The sequence below is a fragment of the Selaginella moellendorffii genome, unplaced genomic scaffold (assembly GCF_000143415.4).
Source record: "Selaginella moellendorffii unplaced genomic scaffold, v1.0 SELMOscaffold_43, whole genome shotgun sequence".
In the NCBI taxonomy this organism is placed as follows: Eukaryota; Viridiplantae; Streptophyta; class Lycopodiopsida; order Selaginellales; family Selaginellaceae; genus Selaginella; species Selaginella moellendorffii.
The window spans coordinates 495,712-511,428 of NW_003314304.1; the positions used below are offsets into that span (position 1 = coordinate 495,712).

Sequence of the window (15,717 nt, forward strand, 5' to 3'; positions counted from 1 at the left end):
TCATGTAGATTCCCCTGCATTCCCTGTCCTTTTGCTTCCTTTTTTTGTTCCATAGGCCAATGGATCGCTTGCTTCTTCTCTCCTCTTGCACTCTGCTTCGTCAGTTTCACTCGGGAAAACGTATTCTTAAGTAATTGTTCGTTGGCCTCGGCGAGAAACGAAGGCTTTCCCCATTTTCTCCAGAGATGATCTTAAGACGTTGTTTTCTTGTGAGAATCGGTGCTCCTCCTCCCCAGCACCATGCATTTGATGATTCCACGCCACCATTTGCCTCGTCATATGCTCACTGCCGCTGTTCTTCCTCTGCTTCCAGAGCACAGGCGCCAGAAAACTTTGAAGAGGCATTGTGAACTTGACACCATTTCCTCCAGGTATTTCATCTCTTGTTTGATCGTTTTCTTGACGATGTTCACCTCAGGTAATCCAAGCTTTCAGGCATGGTGAAGTTCCAGAAGCAGCTCGTCCCAGAGTGGCGGGTGAAGTACTGCGACTACAAGCAGCTCAAGAAAGCTGTCAAGAGAATCAAAAACCAGATCCTACATACCAAGAACCAGGAGCACAAGGTGTTCGATCCAAATGTCTTCTCGGTTGACAAGAGCAAGCTTCAAAACTTGCTGCAAAATCCCAGCGCCATTCTGAGCAGCTGCTGCGAACAATCCATATCCTCGGAAACGTCCATGGTTTGTGATGATGTTCTGGACTGTAAAGACAAAACAAAACACTTCAATATGATCAGGTTGTGCACAAGACGAGAACTGGAGATGGCGAGGATTTTTACGAGACGGAGCTGTTCGGAACTCGATCGGATCACGAAAAGAGCTTCTTTTTCGGCCTTGACGATCAGCTCAACAAAGTGGACAAGTTTTTTAGATGCAAGGAAGACGAGTACGATGCTCAAGCACAGCAACTTCACATCTAAATGGAAGAGCTCATCGCTATGCAAGGTAGCCTCTAATTCTGTAGCACTTAACTTGGAATTGTTTGATCTCTGCCATGTTGTAGATGACGAATCTCAGAGTTTGAAGGGGAGCCCCGGCAACAAAGGAAAGGTTCAGCGAGCAGCCAAGATGCTCCAGACGGCCTTTGTCGAATTTTATCGTGGGCTTCGACTCCTAAGAAACTTCAGGTGAATGACCTCTAGATCCATGTTCTCAAAGTGTTGAAAACTTACTTGCCAGCTCCTTGAACATGATGGCATTCGTCAAGATCCTCAAGAAATATGACAAGGTACTTATGGAAAATGGCAAATTACTGCAGACTTCTAAAAAGGTTTTTTAAATTCTCAGGTGACTGGACAGAATGCGTCTGGCAGTTATCTGAAGATGGTCGAAACTCTCATTTTGCAACGTTGGATAAGGTGTGAAGAAATTTTCCTTTGGGGGTCTTGCTGATGGGATTTCATTGCTCCAATGCACTCCAGGTAGTAAAGTTTATGGACCATGTAGAGAGAGTGTTCACTCTGCACTTTACAAAAGGCAACCGAAAGCAAGCCATGGCATATCTCAGGCCCATACACTCTGCGAGCAATCATGGGAATATAAACTTTATCCTGGGTAAGAGCAGGATATCCATTTCATTCATTCGGATCTTCGTTATTAATTAACCTTCTTCTATTAAAATCTATAGGCCTCTTCAGTGGTTGCTCCTGGAGTCTCCTAGCAGCGTTTGTGTTAATCCTTGTGCTTGGAAACAAGGACGGGATCACAACGAAGCACATACAAGCAGTCTTCCCCATGTTCAGGTAAACAGTGCCATACTTTTATGAAAAGTTTTGTATCTTTTGTTTCTTACAGCACACTTTTCTTGTTCGTGCTACACTTGTACATGTATGGAATGGAGCATTTACGTCTGGAAGCAGGTTCGCATCAACTACACCTTCATTTTCGAGTTTTCACCCAAGCAGGAGCTCAGACACCAAGACGTGCTTCTTCTCAACACGGGCTTGACAACTCTTATCATAATTGGAATGATCTTTCATCTCGCAACTTACACAGTTACTCACGTTGATAGCGAAATCATCGCGCTCGTTGTCTTCCTGGTGCCAATACTCTCCATTGTACATTCCACCTATGATCGACATTTGTGACAAGACTAGGGTATGTTCACGCATTTATACTCATTCTTTCATGGTGTGGATCAAAAGCGAGAACCAGACACACTCAGGTCGGAACGACAGGGATCAAACTCATCAGTAATAACGGAGAGGTTTGTATTCTGGATTGAATCCGCGTCTCTCAACAAGCTTTTGAAAATGGAAGGAGAAGCTTTCATTCCAAAGATTCAAGCTTTTGTTTCAAGAAGTATCGCAGTTGCTTTCGTCTTGTTCAGCAAAACCAGAGAAGAGAAACACTGCTCCTAACTTTCACGCGTATGTTCTTTGAGGACCTTTTTAGGTGCAAATAGAAGTACAGAAGCAACTACACGCACAGCTGGAGGTTACGTTTTCTCTTTTTTCTTTCCGGTGTAGACCTCTGGGTTCTGTTCTTTTCTCCAGCTCCAAATCGAAGCACAAGCCAAGAACTGCAAGAACGAGCCAAAGGAGGCTGCTCCAGCAGCACTGCAGTCGACAGAAACCAGCATCTGGTCACACGCCAAGTGCCTTGAAGGAAGAGCAAAGGCAAAATTCTATCACCATTGATGATGGGACGCAGAGATTGTATACTAGTGGTTTCATGTCAATCGCATTGCCTCTAGAAAAGGAAAGCACTCACCATACCTCTGAGAATAACTGTAATCTATTCATTTAATTTTCAGCTAAAACTTTCAGAGATCACCGGACCTTATCGCTTCTTTTTGCTGCGCTCTTTGGAAGGTTTGGTAGCCTCCTCTTCGAAGTCTCGCGAGCTGCAAATCAAACAATGTTGTTGAGAGGATTCCTTCTTGAGACACCACTTTACCTTGTCAGCGTGTCTCTGCCAAGTCAAATCCATCCTTCCTGAGCTCCTGATAGATGCAAAGAGCATGAAGAACGAGCGAAAGAAAACCTGCGTCGTCATCTTTCCAGTGTGTTGGGTGTGACCGTAAGGTGCCATTTGCCAATACATGATCGTCCGAGAGAAAAAATCTCTCAGCGTTTCTCCAGGCTGAAAGACAAATCAATCACAAAACGGGAAGATGAACTACTATCATCACTCATCAAAGGTGTTCGTTGAAAATCAGCCAGGCCCAGCTCAGCCCGTATTTGATCGATCTTTGATCGTTTCATCGTCAGCCTCTTGCCTTCACCCCTCAAGAATAGCAGCTGCTCTTCAACTAGTTGCGATGACTCTGTTGCATCCTGGAATACAAGAGTAAACATACAAGTTTTGTTACATCTTTTTTTTTTCCTACCTCACAATCGTCCTCTGTTCCATTCTTAATCGATCCAGCATCACTGTTGTCATAATCACTTTCGCCTTCCTCCTCACTAGCTTCAATCCACTGGCTTTGTGTTTCCTGCTTGAGACATTAGTACGAGGCTGGATGATCCCTCGATCATAAAAACACTAACCTCAATAATGCACTTCCACACATCGAGTTGATTCAGGTCCAGTGAGAAAAGATTGTCGAGTGTCACTTTTTTTCACCGACTTCTGTCATACCTCCATACAGAAACAAAGTATCCTTTCCAACGACCATTCCAGCATTGATTTTTCCACGAGGCAACAACCTTCAAGCAGAACGCTCAACGTTCAGACGCATTTTCCACATTTGGATCGACCACTTTCTTCTGCTTTGGATGCACACTTAACCACCACACAATCTCAGATTGCCATACCTTAATCTTTAGGCTCTTTGGCTTGCGAAGCTCCAAAGGATACCTGCGAGCGATGGTGTTTAGATAATTTAGAGAAACAATCGACGAGATACAAACCATCTAGAAAGCATATACATCTCGATCATAAAAACGTTGTGCAGCGAATCACCTGCAAAAGACATTAGTTTTTCCAACGCATGCATTCAAACCGTAATCATCAGTATCAACTACACCACCAAACAAGATGGCTCGTCTCTTGTGGACAAAAATCCTGCTCTTACCGGATTCTTTCACCTTCACAAAACACAGCAAAAAACTAAAACTCCAAACGAGAATGTAAAAGAAGCAAACCTTGTCCCACTCCCAATCCGTGGATCTAACGTCCACATATCTGCGAGTACTACAGCTTTGTCGGATTGATCTTTGTCAGAGGCAGGCTGTTTAAAATAGCCACCGTAAAAGAAAATCTTAAGGAAACGAAAAAATGTTCACAACACGCAAAACTATACTTTTAGTAGACAAATACCTCATCTAAATAAACAGCAAGCTGAAAATCAGTTCTAGCTGAAGGCCAGGCAGCTCCAAACTTGGTTTTATTTCTTGCCACTGTAAAAGGAAATCAGTTTAGTTGTTTAAAAAACAATGAGCGACAGAAACAAACCTTATAATTGTCTAAGTCCAGCACTTAAAGATTATTAAAGTACCTGTGTCAAAAATTCAATACTAAACATCTACACTGCTGAAACAGCCGACCTTACTTCCCTCAACGTGTCATAAAATCGACCAAATAGAATAAGTTTATGTTTGTAGAGAACCTGTGGCAAGAAAGAAAAAAACATAAAGATTATGTTTAGAAGCGCAATTCATACCAATCTATGTCCGAAACGAGCACCTGGACAGCCTTTTAGTTGGAGCTGCTCCCACACATTTGTGTTTGAATCCAGTCTCCATAAATCCTGCAAAAACTCTCTTGCAAGTCAGCTAGAAACACACCTAATAGTGATGAAACCGAATTCACCACCTACACTGCCAAAAGCAAGAGAAGCCCTGGAAAAATACATCATACCAATAATGAAGAGCCAGTTTTTCCACGCAACCGCCTGGAGGAGAGTTTGGACTGGTGACAGGCTTCCACTCGTTCTTCTCGATGTTGTATTGGTAGAGATCACCATAAACGTAAGTCTAGCATAGCAAACACGAAGATCAAATCACCGTAGCGAAACTAATCACAAACCTTGTCACCATTGTTAGTATTCACCTCCATAGACGATCAGCTCAGTGTCCTTGATGGGATTTACAGTCACCTGAAACGCAAGAAAAGAAGAATTCTAGAGAATGTGAGCTTCCAGAGTGGAGATTTCAATCGAATTCTTACGCACAGAGCAATTGCATTGTGGTGAAGGAGCTGCTACATTCTCATCGACATGAATTTCGCTCTTCTTTGCTTTCTCCTCGTGGAGTTTAGCCTGACAAAAAGGAAAACGATTGAGAGTCTTTGGCCAGAGCTTTGCTTACCAAGATCGCACCAATATCATCCTCGTCCCACACCTTCTTCTCGTCGCCATGAGCTCGCCGCCTTGACCGTCTTGCTCGAAAAACCCTAAAACCTAAATTTGTTGTCCACTTTCTTAGTGCTTTGCTTCCATACTATGGCTTTGCTTCCACACTTCCACAGCTGGCACATGCTTTGCTTCCACAGCTGGCATATACTTTGCTTTTCTTCCACAGCTGGCATACTTCTTTGCTTCCACTGCTGGCAAGGTTCACTTTTACAAGTTTACTCGTGCTGTCCACTGCCCCTTCGATCCAGGGCAAACTTCCATGGAGGAGGAGGAGCGACGAGTGTGGATCGACTGTGGCTCTGTCAAGCAGATCAAGGAGGCTCTCGCAGCGAAGCGGGACAACAAGCGGCACTTCAATGCGATTCGGTTTTCTTGTGGGGCGATCTGTGACCCATCCGAAGGTGAGTTTGTTGATAAGGTGAGTGCTACCGTCGAGAGTTTTGGAGGCACAGAGGAGGATCTGATTGGTGTGCTCAACTGGTGCATTTCAAATCCGCCCTGTTTAGACAGGGCTCTGGATGTGGGAGATGCTCCTGGTGATGGCAGTTCGTCTGCTGCTGCTGCTGCTCACATTGACATTCTCAAGGCCGCTTTGGTACCACAGCTCGACATCAGATTCATCCACTTCGCTGCCAGGGTCGCTTGTACGTTGGGCATTCCCAGTGATCGAATGCAAAGGGTGGCAGAGGGCATTGCTCCTCCTCAGCAGGGACAGGATATTGGCCAGATTGAGGGGCAGAGGTTTGCAAAGCTACTGATGATGACAGAGGAATTCAAGGTCTTGAAAGTGCTAATATTCTATTGGGAAGGCAAAGACACCCTCACACCACCTCAGGAGCTTGAGTTGGCCTTTGCTCAGCTCGACTGCTTGACAGAGCTCTGGTTGATCAATGTTGGGAACCCAGAGACTCTCCTTAGCCAACTCCTTAGGAAAGCAGGAAACAACTTGAAACGTCTCGAATTGCTGGCGAACAGGATGACAGTGGAAGGATTTGGGAAATTGAGTAGGGATCTGGCAAGTCAGGAGTGCAAGGTGGAAGAGTTAGTCATCCTGGATAAGGACATTGACAAGGAAGGGTGGGAACAGGCATTTCAGAGTGGCATTTGCAATAAGCTAGTAGAACTGAAGGCATGGTTTCCAGAGGGGGCAGGTGAAGCACTCTTCAAGGCACTCACGAGTCCAAACTGTTCGCTGCAAAGACTATTCCTATTTTCGGGTACTGATGCTGGAGTGTTGCCATGGGTATGCAAGGCTCTTCAGGAGGGCACCAGCCTGTCAGTTTTAGATTGCCGATATATGAGACAGAGTGAGGACCTGAGCAATGCAACGGGCCTGGGTGAGGCCCTGAGCAGCGCTAAGTGTGGCTTGGAGGAACTCACCGTTACACTTTATCCAGGTGATGGTGGTGGATGGTTGGGCAAAGCGCTACAAAATCCCAATGGCAAGCTGATCAAGCTCAAGCTTGAACTTGATTGTCCCAACGAGGGAGGAGGAATGGTCTGTGGCAGCAGTCTGTGGTCAGCTCTCTCAAGTCCACATTGTAAGCTGCGCCATTTGGAAATAACTGGTATCTCGGGAAGAGAGTTACCGTTGGAGATTGCCAAGGGCATAGAGAAGAGCCAACTGGAGCATTTGGGTATATGGAGGTGCAAAATCACGAATGGGGAGCTCTTTTGGAAAGCTATCACCAGCTGCAAGTATCTGAAAGCTTTGTCATGTGAGTCGGAACTGCCATGGAGGTGCCTCTTGGGAAGCAGCATTGAAGACTTAAATATTCAATTTAAGTCAGAAATTGAAAAGCTGGAAGAGCTTTGCCAGTTGCTGGGGGATCCAAAATGCAAGGTGCGCAGATTCAGGGCTCCTTATCTTAGAAGTGATGCACAGAAAAGACAAATTCTGGCTGCCCTGGAGGAAAACTACCAAAGCCTCGCGGAAGAGCTTGATATAGGCAATGATTCCGAAGCTTCTGAAGCTTTCAAGCAGAGGTGTTCTGGTCTTTTAGAGCGGAATGCAATCTTCCAGCAGAGTGCATTCAAAGACTTTGACAACCCGTCAACAGCAAAGCTCTTCTTGTGTGGTGCTAGCGGGGTTGGAAAAACCACAATAAAAAACAACCTCTGCCGCAGAGTGTCTTGGTTTCCATCATGTCTCCAAAGGCATGCTTCAACAGCAGGCATTGAGCTGCAACCACTTGTCTATGCAACCACCAAACAAAAGCTACTCATTTGCGACCTAGCTGGACAGGAAGAGTTCCATGTTTTCCACCAGTACTTTCTTAGAGGAAGTGAGAAGGATCTCTTCTTGATCGTATGCAAGGTGGAGGATGGCAATTGTGAGGTTTTCAAGCAGAATTTGGTTTATTGGCTGAGGTTCATTGCTTCACATCAGTCAGCCTCACCCAAAAGGAAGCCCAGGGTCTTGATTGCCCTGAATTTTTTCTCTCCAAAACCAGGCTATGACCCAATGGAGGTGGTTTCTGCAATAATCTCTGACAAAGGCTATGGGCAAGTACTTGAGCTTGGAAATGATACGGCAGACTTTTGTTTTAAGGTGGTGGCCACCCGAGTGACAGATTTAAGGGGGATAAAAACCATGTTGGGGAGTTGCTTGGACAAATTGCTGTCAGCCCAGCAACAAATACCACGGGAATGTCTCAATGCAAAGAGGAAACTGGTACAAGGTGCAAGTCACAAGAGGTCATACCCCTAGACAAAGTTGGTGAAATCCTCTTGCCTAACAGCAGTTCCAAAAGCAGAGAAGCCAGAAAGAACATTGTTAAATTCGTCTTGCAGTTTCTACATGATTGTGGAGATGCAATTTACTTTGGCTTGGGACATGAAGAGGGTGACATTGTGCCTCAATTTGTCATCTTAGATGTCCAATGGTTTATGAGGGATGTGGTGCAACTCTTCATACCTACAGAGAAGACTAGCAAACTCAAAAGTCGAATGGAAACACATGAAGTTAAATATCAATTGCAAGAACAATGTGGGAACCAAGACAAAATAGTGGAGTACATTCTTGGAGTGCTCCATGAGATGGGAGTGATATTGCCTTGGGATGATACATGGGATGGGAATTGGCATAACCTGCCCAAGGACTTGATAGTGCCAACACTATTGCAAGAAGAATATTCACCTCCAGAATATTTATTATTGCCATCAGACACTCAAAAAAACCACAATTATTGGGGTAGGAGGTTTCAATGCAAAGACAAGGAACTAAAATTGTTTCCTGCAAGTATTTTCTCAAAAATCCAAGTTAAGCTTCACAAATTATGCAAGCAAGGTGTCAGGCTTGGGAATGGATGGGTGGCTTTGAAAGAGAACCTTATCGAGACAATTGTGAGAGTTGGGGGAGACACAGACAATTGGAAAGATAGGCAATGGGTTGATGTCATCATATATTTGCCAAAAGAGGTAGAGAATACACCAAGGCCAGATTTGGAAAAGGAAGCTGAAGGATGGATGGAAAAAGTTAGAGGTTACATTATTGGGTTATACATGAAGGATTGCCCAATTTTGGAAATTGAAGAAAATGTGATGAGACGTGGTTATGTGTGGAGAAAGATACTAAATAAGGTAAATAAACCAAAATCATGGGATGCAGTTATTTGTCCGCTAAAGCAAATTAAATGTGAAGGAAGAGAAAAAGATCTAAACTACTCCCACACCTGGAATGATTCGTGTGAAGTGGATAGTTGGGATCTGATCAATGATTTGAAGGTCTCAGATGAAAATTCTTTGACTAAGTTATTGATGCCTAATGAGCAGCAACATGAAGTGGTGGAGAAGCTTGTTGAACTTTATGAACTCTTAAAGGATTATGAGGAAGTTGTAGGAGTCACAATTGCCAAGGCATCATCAAATATTGATAAAATTCCAAATGTTAAAGAATTGGAGTTTGATGCAGTCTTCAAATATATTGATAAAAGGTTTGATAAAGTGGATAACTATTTTGACAAAGTGGATATGAAACTTGATGACATTAAAATAAGCATCGACAAGCTCAAGAATGAACTCAAATCTACAATCTACAAAGTGAATGCAATTTATGCAAGCTATTTACAGATATTATTGAAATTAGAGGTGGACTACCCAAAGTATCCATATATTGTTGATGGGAACAACATGTGGAAGAATTACAATAAATTATTGGGAACATGTGTTAAACTTCATTATATGTGTGAATGGCCTAAGGGAGCTTATGCTTATGAAGTTGGAGCTCATCAAGTAAAGGATTTTATGGGTTTTGACTTAGATCTCCCACCAAATTGGCTCAAGAAATTTGCTCCAGTACTAAAACCAATATTGATTCTTTTGTTTATTGGGGCTAAAGTTGGAGGAAAGTTTGCTGGTGTTGGAGAAATAGTGAATGCAGTGGTGGATGAGACTAAGGGAAGCCTCATAAACTTTCTAGATTCATATCTTCTCAATAGCAAGCTTGTTATAAATCCTAAAGCCGAAGATTTGCAAGAGATATTCAAGCTAATAAAGACTAAAATTGGGAAAGAAATAGATGAGAAAGCAATCATGGCTAAATACTTTGCTCTTCATCCTATATCCCAAGATGGCAAAATAATATGGGTCTGCAAAGGTATTTAGCATTTAATGATATCCATTTTCTTAATTCTATCTAACAAACACTATACAGAGCACTCAAAGCAAATCATTAACTATATTGGTTTTTGAGGTTGTTTAGTAAAGTGAAGGTAAGTTAAACATGCTCTATACTATGTCAAGTGTTTTTAGTATGATTGGTCTACATTTTTTAGCACAAGTTGATGAGGTACTTTTACATTCTAAAATATTTTTTCATGTTTATTATAGTGTTTTATGTTTATTTCAGAAAGAAAAGCTACTCAAGTGATTTCATATTAACAATATTTTTAATTTCGACATCTTTAGCAAAACAATCCCAGAAATGAAGGTAATTGGCATTGATAAACCTCTTAAAAGGTAATGCTATTGTAGAGCATCTTGGAGAGTGAGAGAGGATGTTCCATAGAGGGGTAAATACCTTTTCTCTTGCCTTCCTCTATCATTCAAGACTACTCAAAGTACAAAATCATCATAGCTTTTGGGACAGTGGTGCAAGGCATCTATGGCAATTTGGCTTAGTCAACTCCAACATGGCATATGTTGGAGTCTCCAGCCTTCTAAGGCTTCCAAAGACATCATCATGCACTTCTTCATTATATGAGGCCTTCCTCCACCAGCTCGTGATTGTCTCCAATCTCAATGGTACGCATCACAATGCTGCGTAATGCGCTCTGGCTGGGGATTATTTCCATGACTCGCTTCTGGTGTTCTCGACTGGAAGATCGCCGACAAGGCCTTGCTTGGTGAGGCCGCTACTCACACTAGAGGCCACGATCTTGTCTGTGGGGACAGAAATTATGTATGGCGCTGCCATAGATTCTGGATGGGAGCAAGAACTAAACAAGGGGTGCGTTGGTAGAGACTTCCAAGTTTCCAGCATTCCAGGTAGAAAAATTCCATATCCTCTCTTTGATTGCGTTTACAATGTTTTTCTCTATCTCGTCCTGGCTTTTTCTTAGTTTTTTTCCTGTAGGAACAAACAGAACAACGACCTCACAAAGTCAGCTTCAAGCTGAAGAAGGCAGAGGCTCCTCAGGTTGTGGAGACACTGTTGAAGAGATTGATCAAGTGTGGGGCAAGTTTTTAGAGGATCGTTCAAAGCTTTTGTGATTTTAATCCTTTTTCTTTTTTGTTCTTCCAGTTGGATGTAAAAATCATCAGGACAGGATATGGATGTTCTCCCTTGAGCAGCTGACAAGGGACAGCTCATGAGGGAAGGCAGAGCTCCTCAGAAAGTTCTTGTGATGCTGAGCTCTTTGCCGTCAAAGACGTTTTTGGAGTTATCGTAAGTTCTTGAAGTCGATTGATCACTCCTTAACTCACTGACTATCTCAGGTCGGGAGTTTGAAGAGCTTACGCAGTGGTACCTTGACAAAGCCAAAGACAATCCCAAGATCTTTCGTGGCACTGAAAGATGCACTTCGGGAATGTTACAAGCTATCCGAGAGTTCAAGTTCGATCCTCGTGTTTCGCACAGAGATGCCGACTTACTGGAGCCGTGCTACTGCGTGAGATGGTTATGAGGTGAGGTTGAAAGCTCCCACGAGACTTGAAAAGGCCAATGGTAAGTTCCTCGTGTTTAGTAGTTTTGGATGCGTCAGCAACGAAATGGCTGGCAGGCCCCTGACCCAACGCTGGTCACTCCGTGCGGACTAGAAGACTAGAAGACTTAGAAGCGTTGACATTCTACGTCCCCTCCACGGTATTCATAGAGACCTTCTGTATGTGGGTTGATAAACTTCGTGCGACAAAGGTTGGGGACGTTACTTGGGTTGTCAAGTTTGATAAGTGGCAGCGAACTGGTACGTTAAGTTCTTTCTGAGTCATATGCATTATTCTTTTGCATTCCAGACGAAGAGCTGAATTATCGCTTGACAACCGCCGTGTTTCAATGTAAGGTGGCATTCTTATCGCTTTGTTTTGGTGGAGTCATTCAGCTTTGCTTCTCTTACAGGATGACATGCCTTATGCGAGTGTATTACGAATCCACGAAACGTGGCTTGATGGTTATGCAGGAAGACCTTTGGTCCTAATGTAGGAGGCACAGCCAACCATAGGCGAAAAATAAGCAGGGACGAGTCTTCGTCCAGGTGACCATGTAAAAGTTATCAGCTCTGGAATCTAATTTTGTGGATGCTGCTGTGTGTGCAGTGGCATACAAATATATTCCAGGTTTACTGAGTTTGATATATGGTGAAGAAAAACGAGACAGAGGCCAGTGTGGAGCCCCTACTGCGACGATCCATGGTCGAGGTCGACTTACAACGCGTTGAAAAGGAGCCAGGTCTACACTTAATGGAATGGAATGTGGATCCAAACGCAAACGCGTGTATATTCCATCTATGATCGACAAGTCTTTAATAATCCACTCCAAACGGTAGCGTCACTTGCAACAAGACGAGGGTATGTTTACACATTTATACTCATCCATTCATGGTGGTTGCTGTAGAACAGGGTGACATCAGGATCAAAAGCGAGAATCAGGCACACTCGGGTCGGAACGACAGGGACCAAACTCATCAGTAGCAACGGAGAGGTTTGTATTCTGGATTTAAATCGCGTCTCTCAGCAATCTTTCGATGAACAGCAAATGGAAGGAGAAAAGGCCCGGCGGGTTGGGCTCCACGTCGTCAACAAAACGATGCGGATCAATGTTAAAAACTCACAGACTGGTACGTGCAATGCTTTACAGCCAGAAGTTTTGGCTTTCTTAGCGAAGAATCGTGCAGACAAGGAAAAGGAAAAGTATAATCGGGCCACTAACAAGGTGGAGCATTGCGAATGGAAGATAAGCTAAAATGCATTTATTTTCGTTCTCTTTCTTTCTCCGTGGTATGGGGGACTTCTCTCAGCATATCCCGAGCTGCATGTCCAGTGATTCAAAGCAAAGTTCTCACCCTTATACCCCTCTTTGATGATAGTCGGGCAATTATCACACCACTATTCTTCCATGTCTTGAGTGTCTCTAATCGGCCAACCAGAGTATAAAATGCGACCACCACCTTCATTGCAAACTCCCCCTGCTCCCTCTTCCTCTCGCAAAGGAGAGAAAGCTCCAAGTTCTTGAGTGAGCAAAGGGCTCTCACCTCGAGAACTCGACAAACTCTCTCGAATCCAAGCTTGGCTCCTTTGGTTATTCTTCTCTTCGTCCCCTTTCAAAAGTAAGCTTGTTTTGTTTTGCCTCTGCTTTCGTGGTTCTGAGCTTGTGATTCTTTCAGTTTGGTTGCGCCAGCAATCGGGACTCCGACGAAACAAAACGTTCCATAAGCGTGATTTCCAGAAAGAGTACGTGCCTCGCTTCCTTCCATGCTTTAGATGCTCAAATGATTCTTTCATTCCCTTTCGCTCGCATAAATTACTCGTGTTGACAAGAAAAGAGTTGAAGTGTGTGTGAGAGAGAGCTGTGTGTGTGTAAGTGTGTAACTTATGACAGCTTCTTTTCATGTAGATTCCCTTGCATTCCCTGTCCTTTTGCTTCCTTTTTTTGCTCCATAGGCCAATGGATCGCTTGCTTCTTCTCTCCTCTTGCACTCTGCTGCGTCAGTTTCACTCGGGAAAACGTATTCTTATGTAATTGTTCGTTGGCCTCGGCGAGAAACGAAGGCTTTCCCCCTTTTCTCCAGAGATGATCTTAAGACGCTGTTTTCTTGTGAGAATCGGTGCTCCTCCTCCCCAGCACCATGCATTTGATGATTCCACGCCACCATTTGCCTCGTCATATGCTCACTGCCGCTGTTCTTCCTCTGCTTCCAGAGCACAGGCGCCAGAAAACTTTGAAGAGGCATTGTGAACTTGACACCATTTCCTCCAGGTATTTCATCTCTTGTTTGATCGTTTTCTTGACGATGTTCACCTCAGGTAATCCAAGCTTTCAGGCATGGTGAAGTTCCAGAAGCAGCTCGTCCCAGAGTGGCGGGTGAAGTACTGCGACTACAAGCAGCTCAAGAAAGCTGTCAAGAGAATAAAAAACCAGATCCTACATACCAAGAACCAGCAACACAAGGTGTTCGATCCAAATGTCTTCTTGGTTGACAAGAGCAAGCTTCAAAATTTGCTGCAAAATCCCAGCGCCATTCTGAGCAGCTGCTGCAAACAATCCATATCCTCGGAAACGTCCATGGTCTGTGATGATGTTCTGGACTGTAAAGACAAAACAAAACACTTCAATACGATCAGGTTGTGCACAAGACGAGAATTGGAGATGGCGAGGATTTTTACGAGACGGAGCTGTTTGGAACTCGATCGGATCACGAAAAGAGCTTCTTTTTCGGCCTTGACGATCAGCTCAACAAAGTGGACAAGTTTTTGAGATGCAAGGAAGACGAGTACGATGCTCAAGCACAGCAACTTCACATCCAAATGGAAGAGCTCGTTGCTATGCAAGGTTCGTTATAGCAGCCTCTAAATCTGTAGCACTTAACTTGGAATCGTTTGATCTCTGCCATGTTGTAGATGACGAATCTCAGAGCTTGAAGGGGAGCCCGGCAACAAAGGAAAGGTTCAGCGAGCAGCCAAGATGCTCCAGACGGCCTTTGTCGAATTTTATCGTGGGCTTCGACTCCTAAGAAACTTCAGGTGAATGACCTCTAGATCCATGTTCTCAAAGTGTTGAAAACTTACTTGCCAGCTCCTTGAACATGATGGCATTCGTCAAGATCCTCAAGAAATATGACAAGGTACTTATGGAAAATGGCAAATTACTGCAGACTTCTAAAAAGGTTTTTTAAATTCTCAGGTGACTGGACAGAATGCGTCTGGCAGTTATCTGAAGATGGTCGAAAACTCTCATTTTGCAACGTTGGACAAGGTGTGAAGAAATTTTCCTTTGGGGGTCTTGCTGATGGGATTTCATTGCTCCAATGCACTCCAGGTAGTAAAGTTTATGGACCGTGTAGAGAGAGTGTTCACTCTGCACTTTACGAAAGGCAACCGAAAGCAAGCCATGGCATATCTCAGGCACATACACTCTGCGAGCAATCATGGAAATATAAACTTTATCTTGGGTAAAAGCAGGATATCCATTTCATTCATTCGGATCTTCGTTATTAATTAACCTTCTTCTATTAAAATCTATAGGCCTCTTCAATGGTTGCTCCTGGAGTCTCCTAGCAGCGTTTGTGTTAATCCTTGTGCTTGGAAACAAGGGCAGGATCACAACGAAGCACATACAAGCAGTCTTCCCTGTGTTCAGGTAAACAGTGCCATACTTTTATGAAAAGTTTTGTATGTTTCCAAGTTCTTTTGTTTCTTACAGCACACTTTTTCTTGTTCGTGCTAGTGGAGCTTCATCAACCTATAGTATATATAAGTTAGTTTTGTTCCATTTTTCCACAATTTGAATTAACACCAGTCTAAGGCTTCTTCTTTGTTTCCACTAGCTTTTCCTTTTGTCTTTTGCATTTTTTAGTCTTGATCTTGTTGGGGGTCTTAACAATTTGATTTAGATTGTGTTTTTTCGTTTTTTGCTTTAGCTCGTTTTGATTGTTTGACTACCTTTGCCATTTTCCCCCCTTTTTCTTTCTTCTTGCCAATGGAGTCTCCAAGCCATCTTGATTTCTTTGCCGAAGTCCTTGCAAAAATCCAGTCTGAGAATACCGAGCTGAAGGTGACCCTTCTTTGCATGCAACAGGAGCTTGTTTCACTTTCGGCTCAAAGATCCAGCAAAGTTCCTGAACCAAAGGTGAGTTTTTTGGCGAAATTTTCAAGCAAGCGTTCGGAGCTTCGTGGATTCCTGAACTAGATGGAGCTGATCTTCACACTTTAATATCGGTGGTACCCCACTCCCGAGTCTCAAATTAGCGTGATTGGGATGTTGCT

At 43.6% G+C, this 15,717-nt stretch overlaps 4 protein-coding genes and 1 pseudogene across 5 annotated transcripts; 4 read left to right on the plus strand and 1 right to left on the minus strand.

Moving 5' to 3' along the window:
• The first annotated feature begins 310 nt into the window (after positions 1-310).
• Positions 311-928, plus strand: LOC112349850 (phosphate transporter PHO1 homolog 1-like). Its single transcript, XM_024684981.1, has 3 exons — positions 311-371; positions 419-680; positions 737-928. Exons 2-3 carry the CDS (start codon positions 438-440, stop codon positions 917-919), a joined length of 426 nt encoding a protein of 141 aa, XP_024540749.1. The 5' UTR covers positions 311-371; positions 419-437; the 3' UTR covers positions 920-928.
• On the plus strand, positions 920-15,381 carry LOC9649624 (phosphate transporter PHO1). Its single transcript, XM_024684945.1, has 8 exons — positions 920-944; positions 14,353-14,475; positions 14,528-14,576; positions 14,636-14,707; positions 14,771-14,903; positions 14,977-15,091; positions 15,155-15,208; positions 15,372-15,381. Exons 2-8 carry the CDS (start codon positions 14,417-14,419, stop codon positions 15,379-15,381), a joined length of 492 nt encoding a protein of 163 aa, XP_024540713.1. The 5' UTR covers positions 920-944; positions 14,353-14,416.
• Positions 2,720-5,383, minus strand: LOC9649623 (annotated as a pseudogene).
• On the plus strand, positions 5,401-8,109 carry LOC9647081. The gene is made up of 2 exons (XM_024684980.1): positions 5,401-5,699; positions 5,805-8,109. The coding sequence occupies exons 1-2, from the start codon at positions 5,558-5,560 to the stop codon at positions 8,006-8,008; spliced, it is 2,346 nt and encodes a 781-aa protein (XP_024540748.1). The 5' UTR covers positions 5,401-5,557; the 3' UTR covers positions 8,009-8,109.
• LOC112349851 lies at positions 12,117-12,849 on the plus strand. Of its 2 annotated transcripts, XM_024684983.1 has the most exons (4): positions 12,117-12,303; positions 12,355-12,436; positions 12,488-12,572; positions 12,630-12,849. In XM_024684983.1, exons 1-4 carry the CDS (start codon positions 12,206-12,208, stop codon positions 12,695-12,697), a joined length of 333 nt encoding a protein of 110 aa, XP_024540751.1. In that variant the 5' UTR covers positions 12,117-12,205; the 3' UTR covers positions 12,698-12,849. The 2 variants fall into 2 exon arrangements, with proteins under 2 accessions (XP_024540751.1, XP_024540750.1); XM_024684982.1 differs by having other exon boundaries at positions 12,488-12,849.
• Positions 15,382-15,717: the final 336 nt, after the last annotated feature.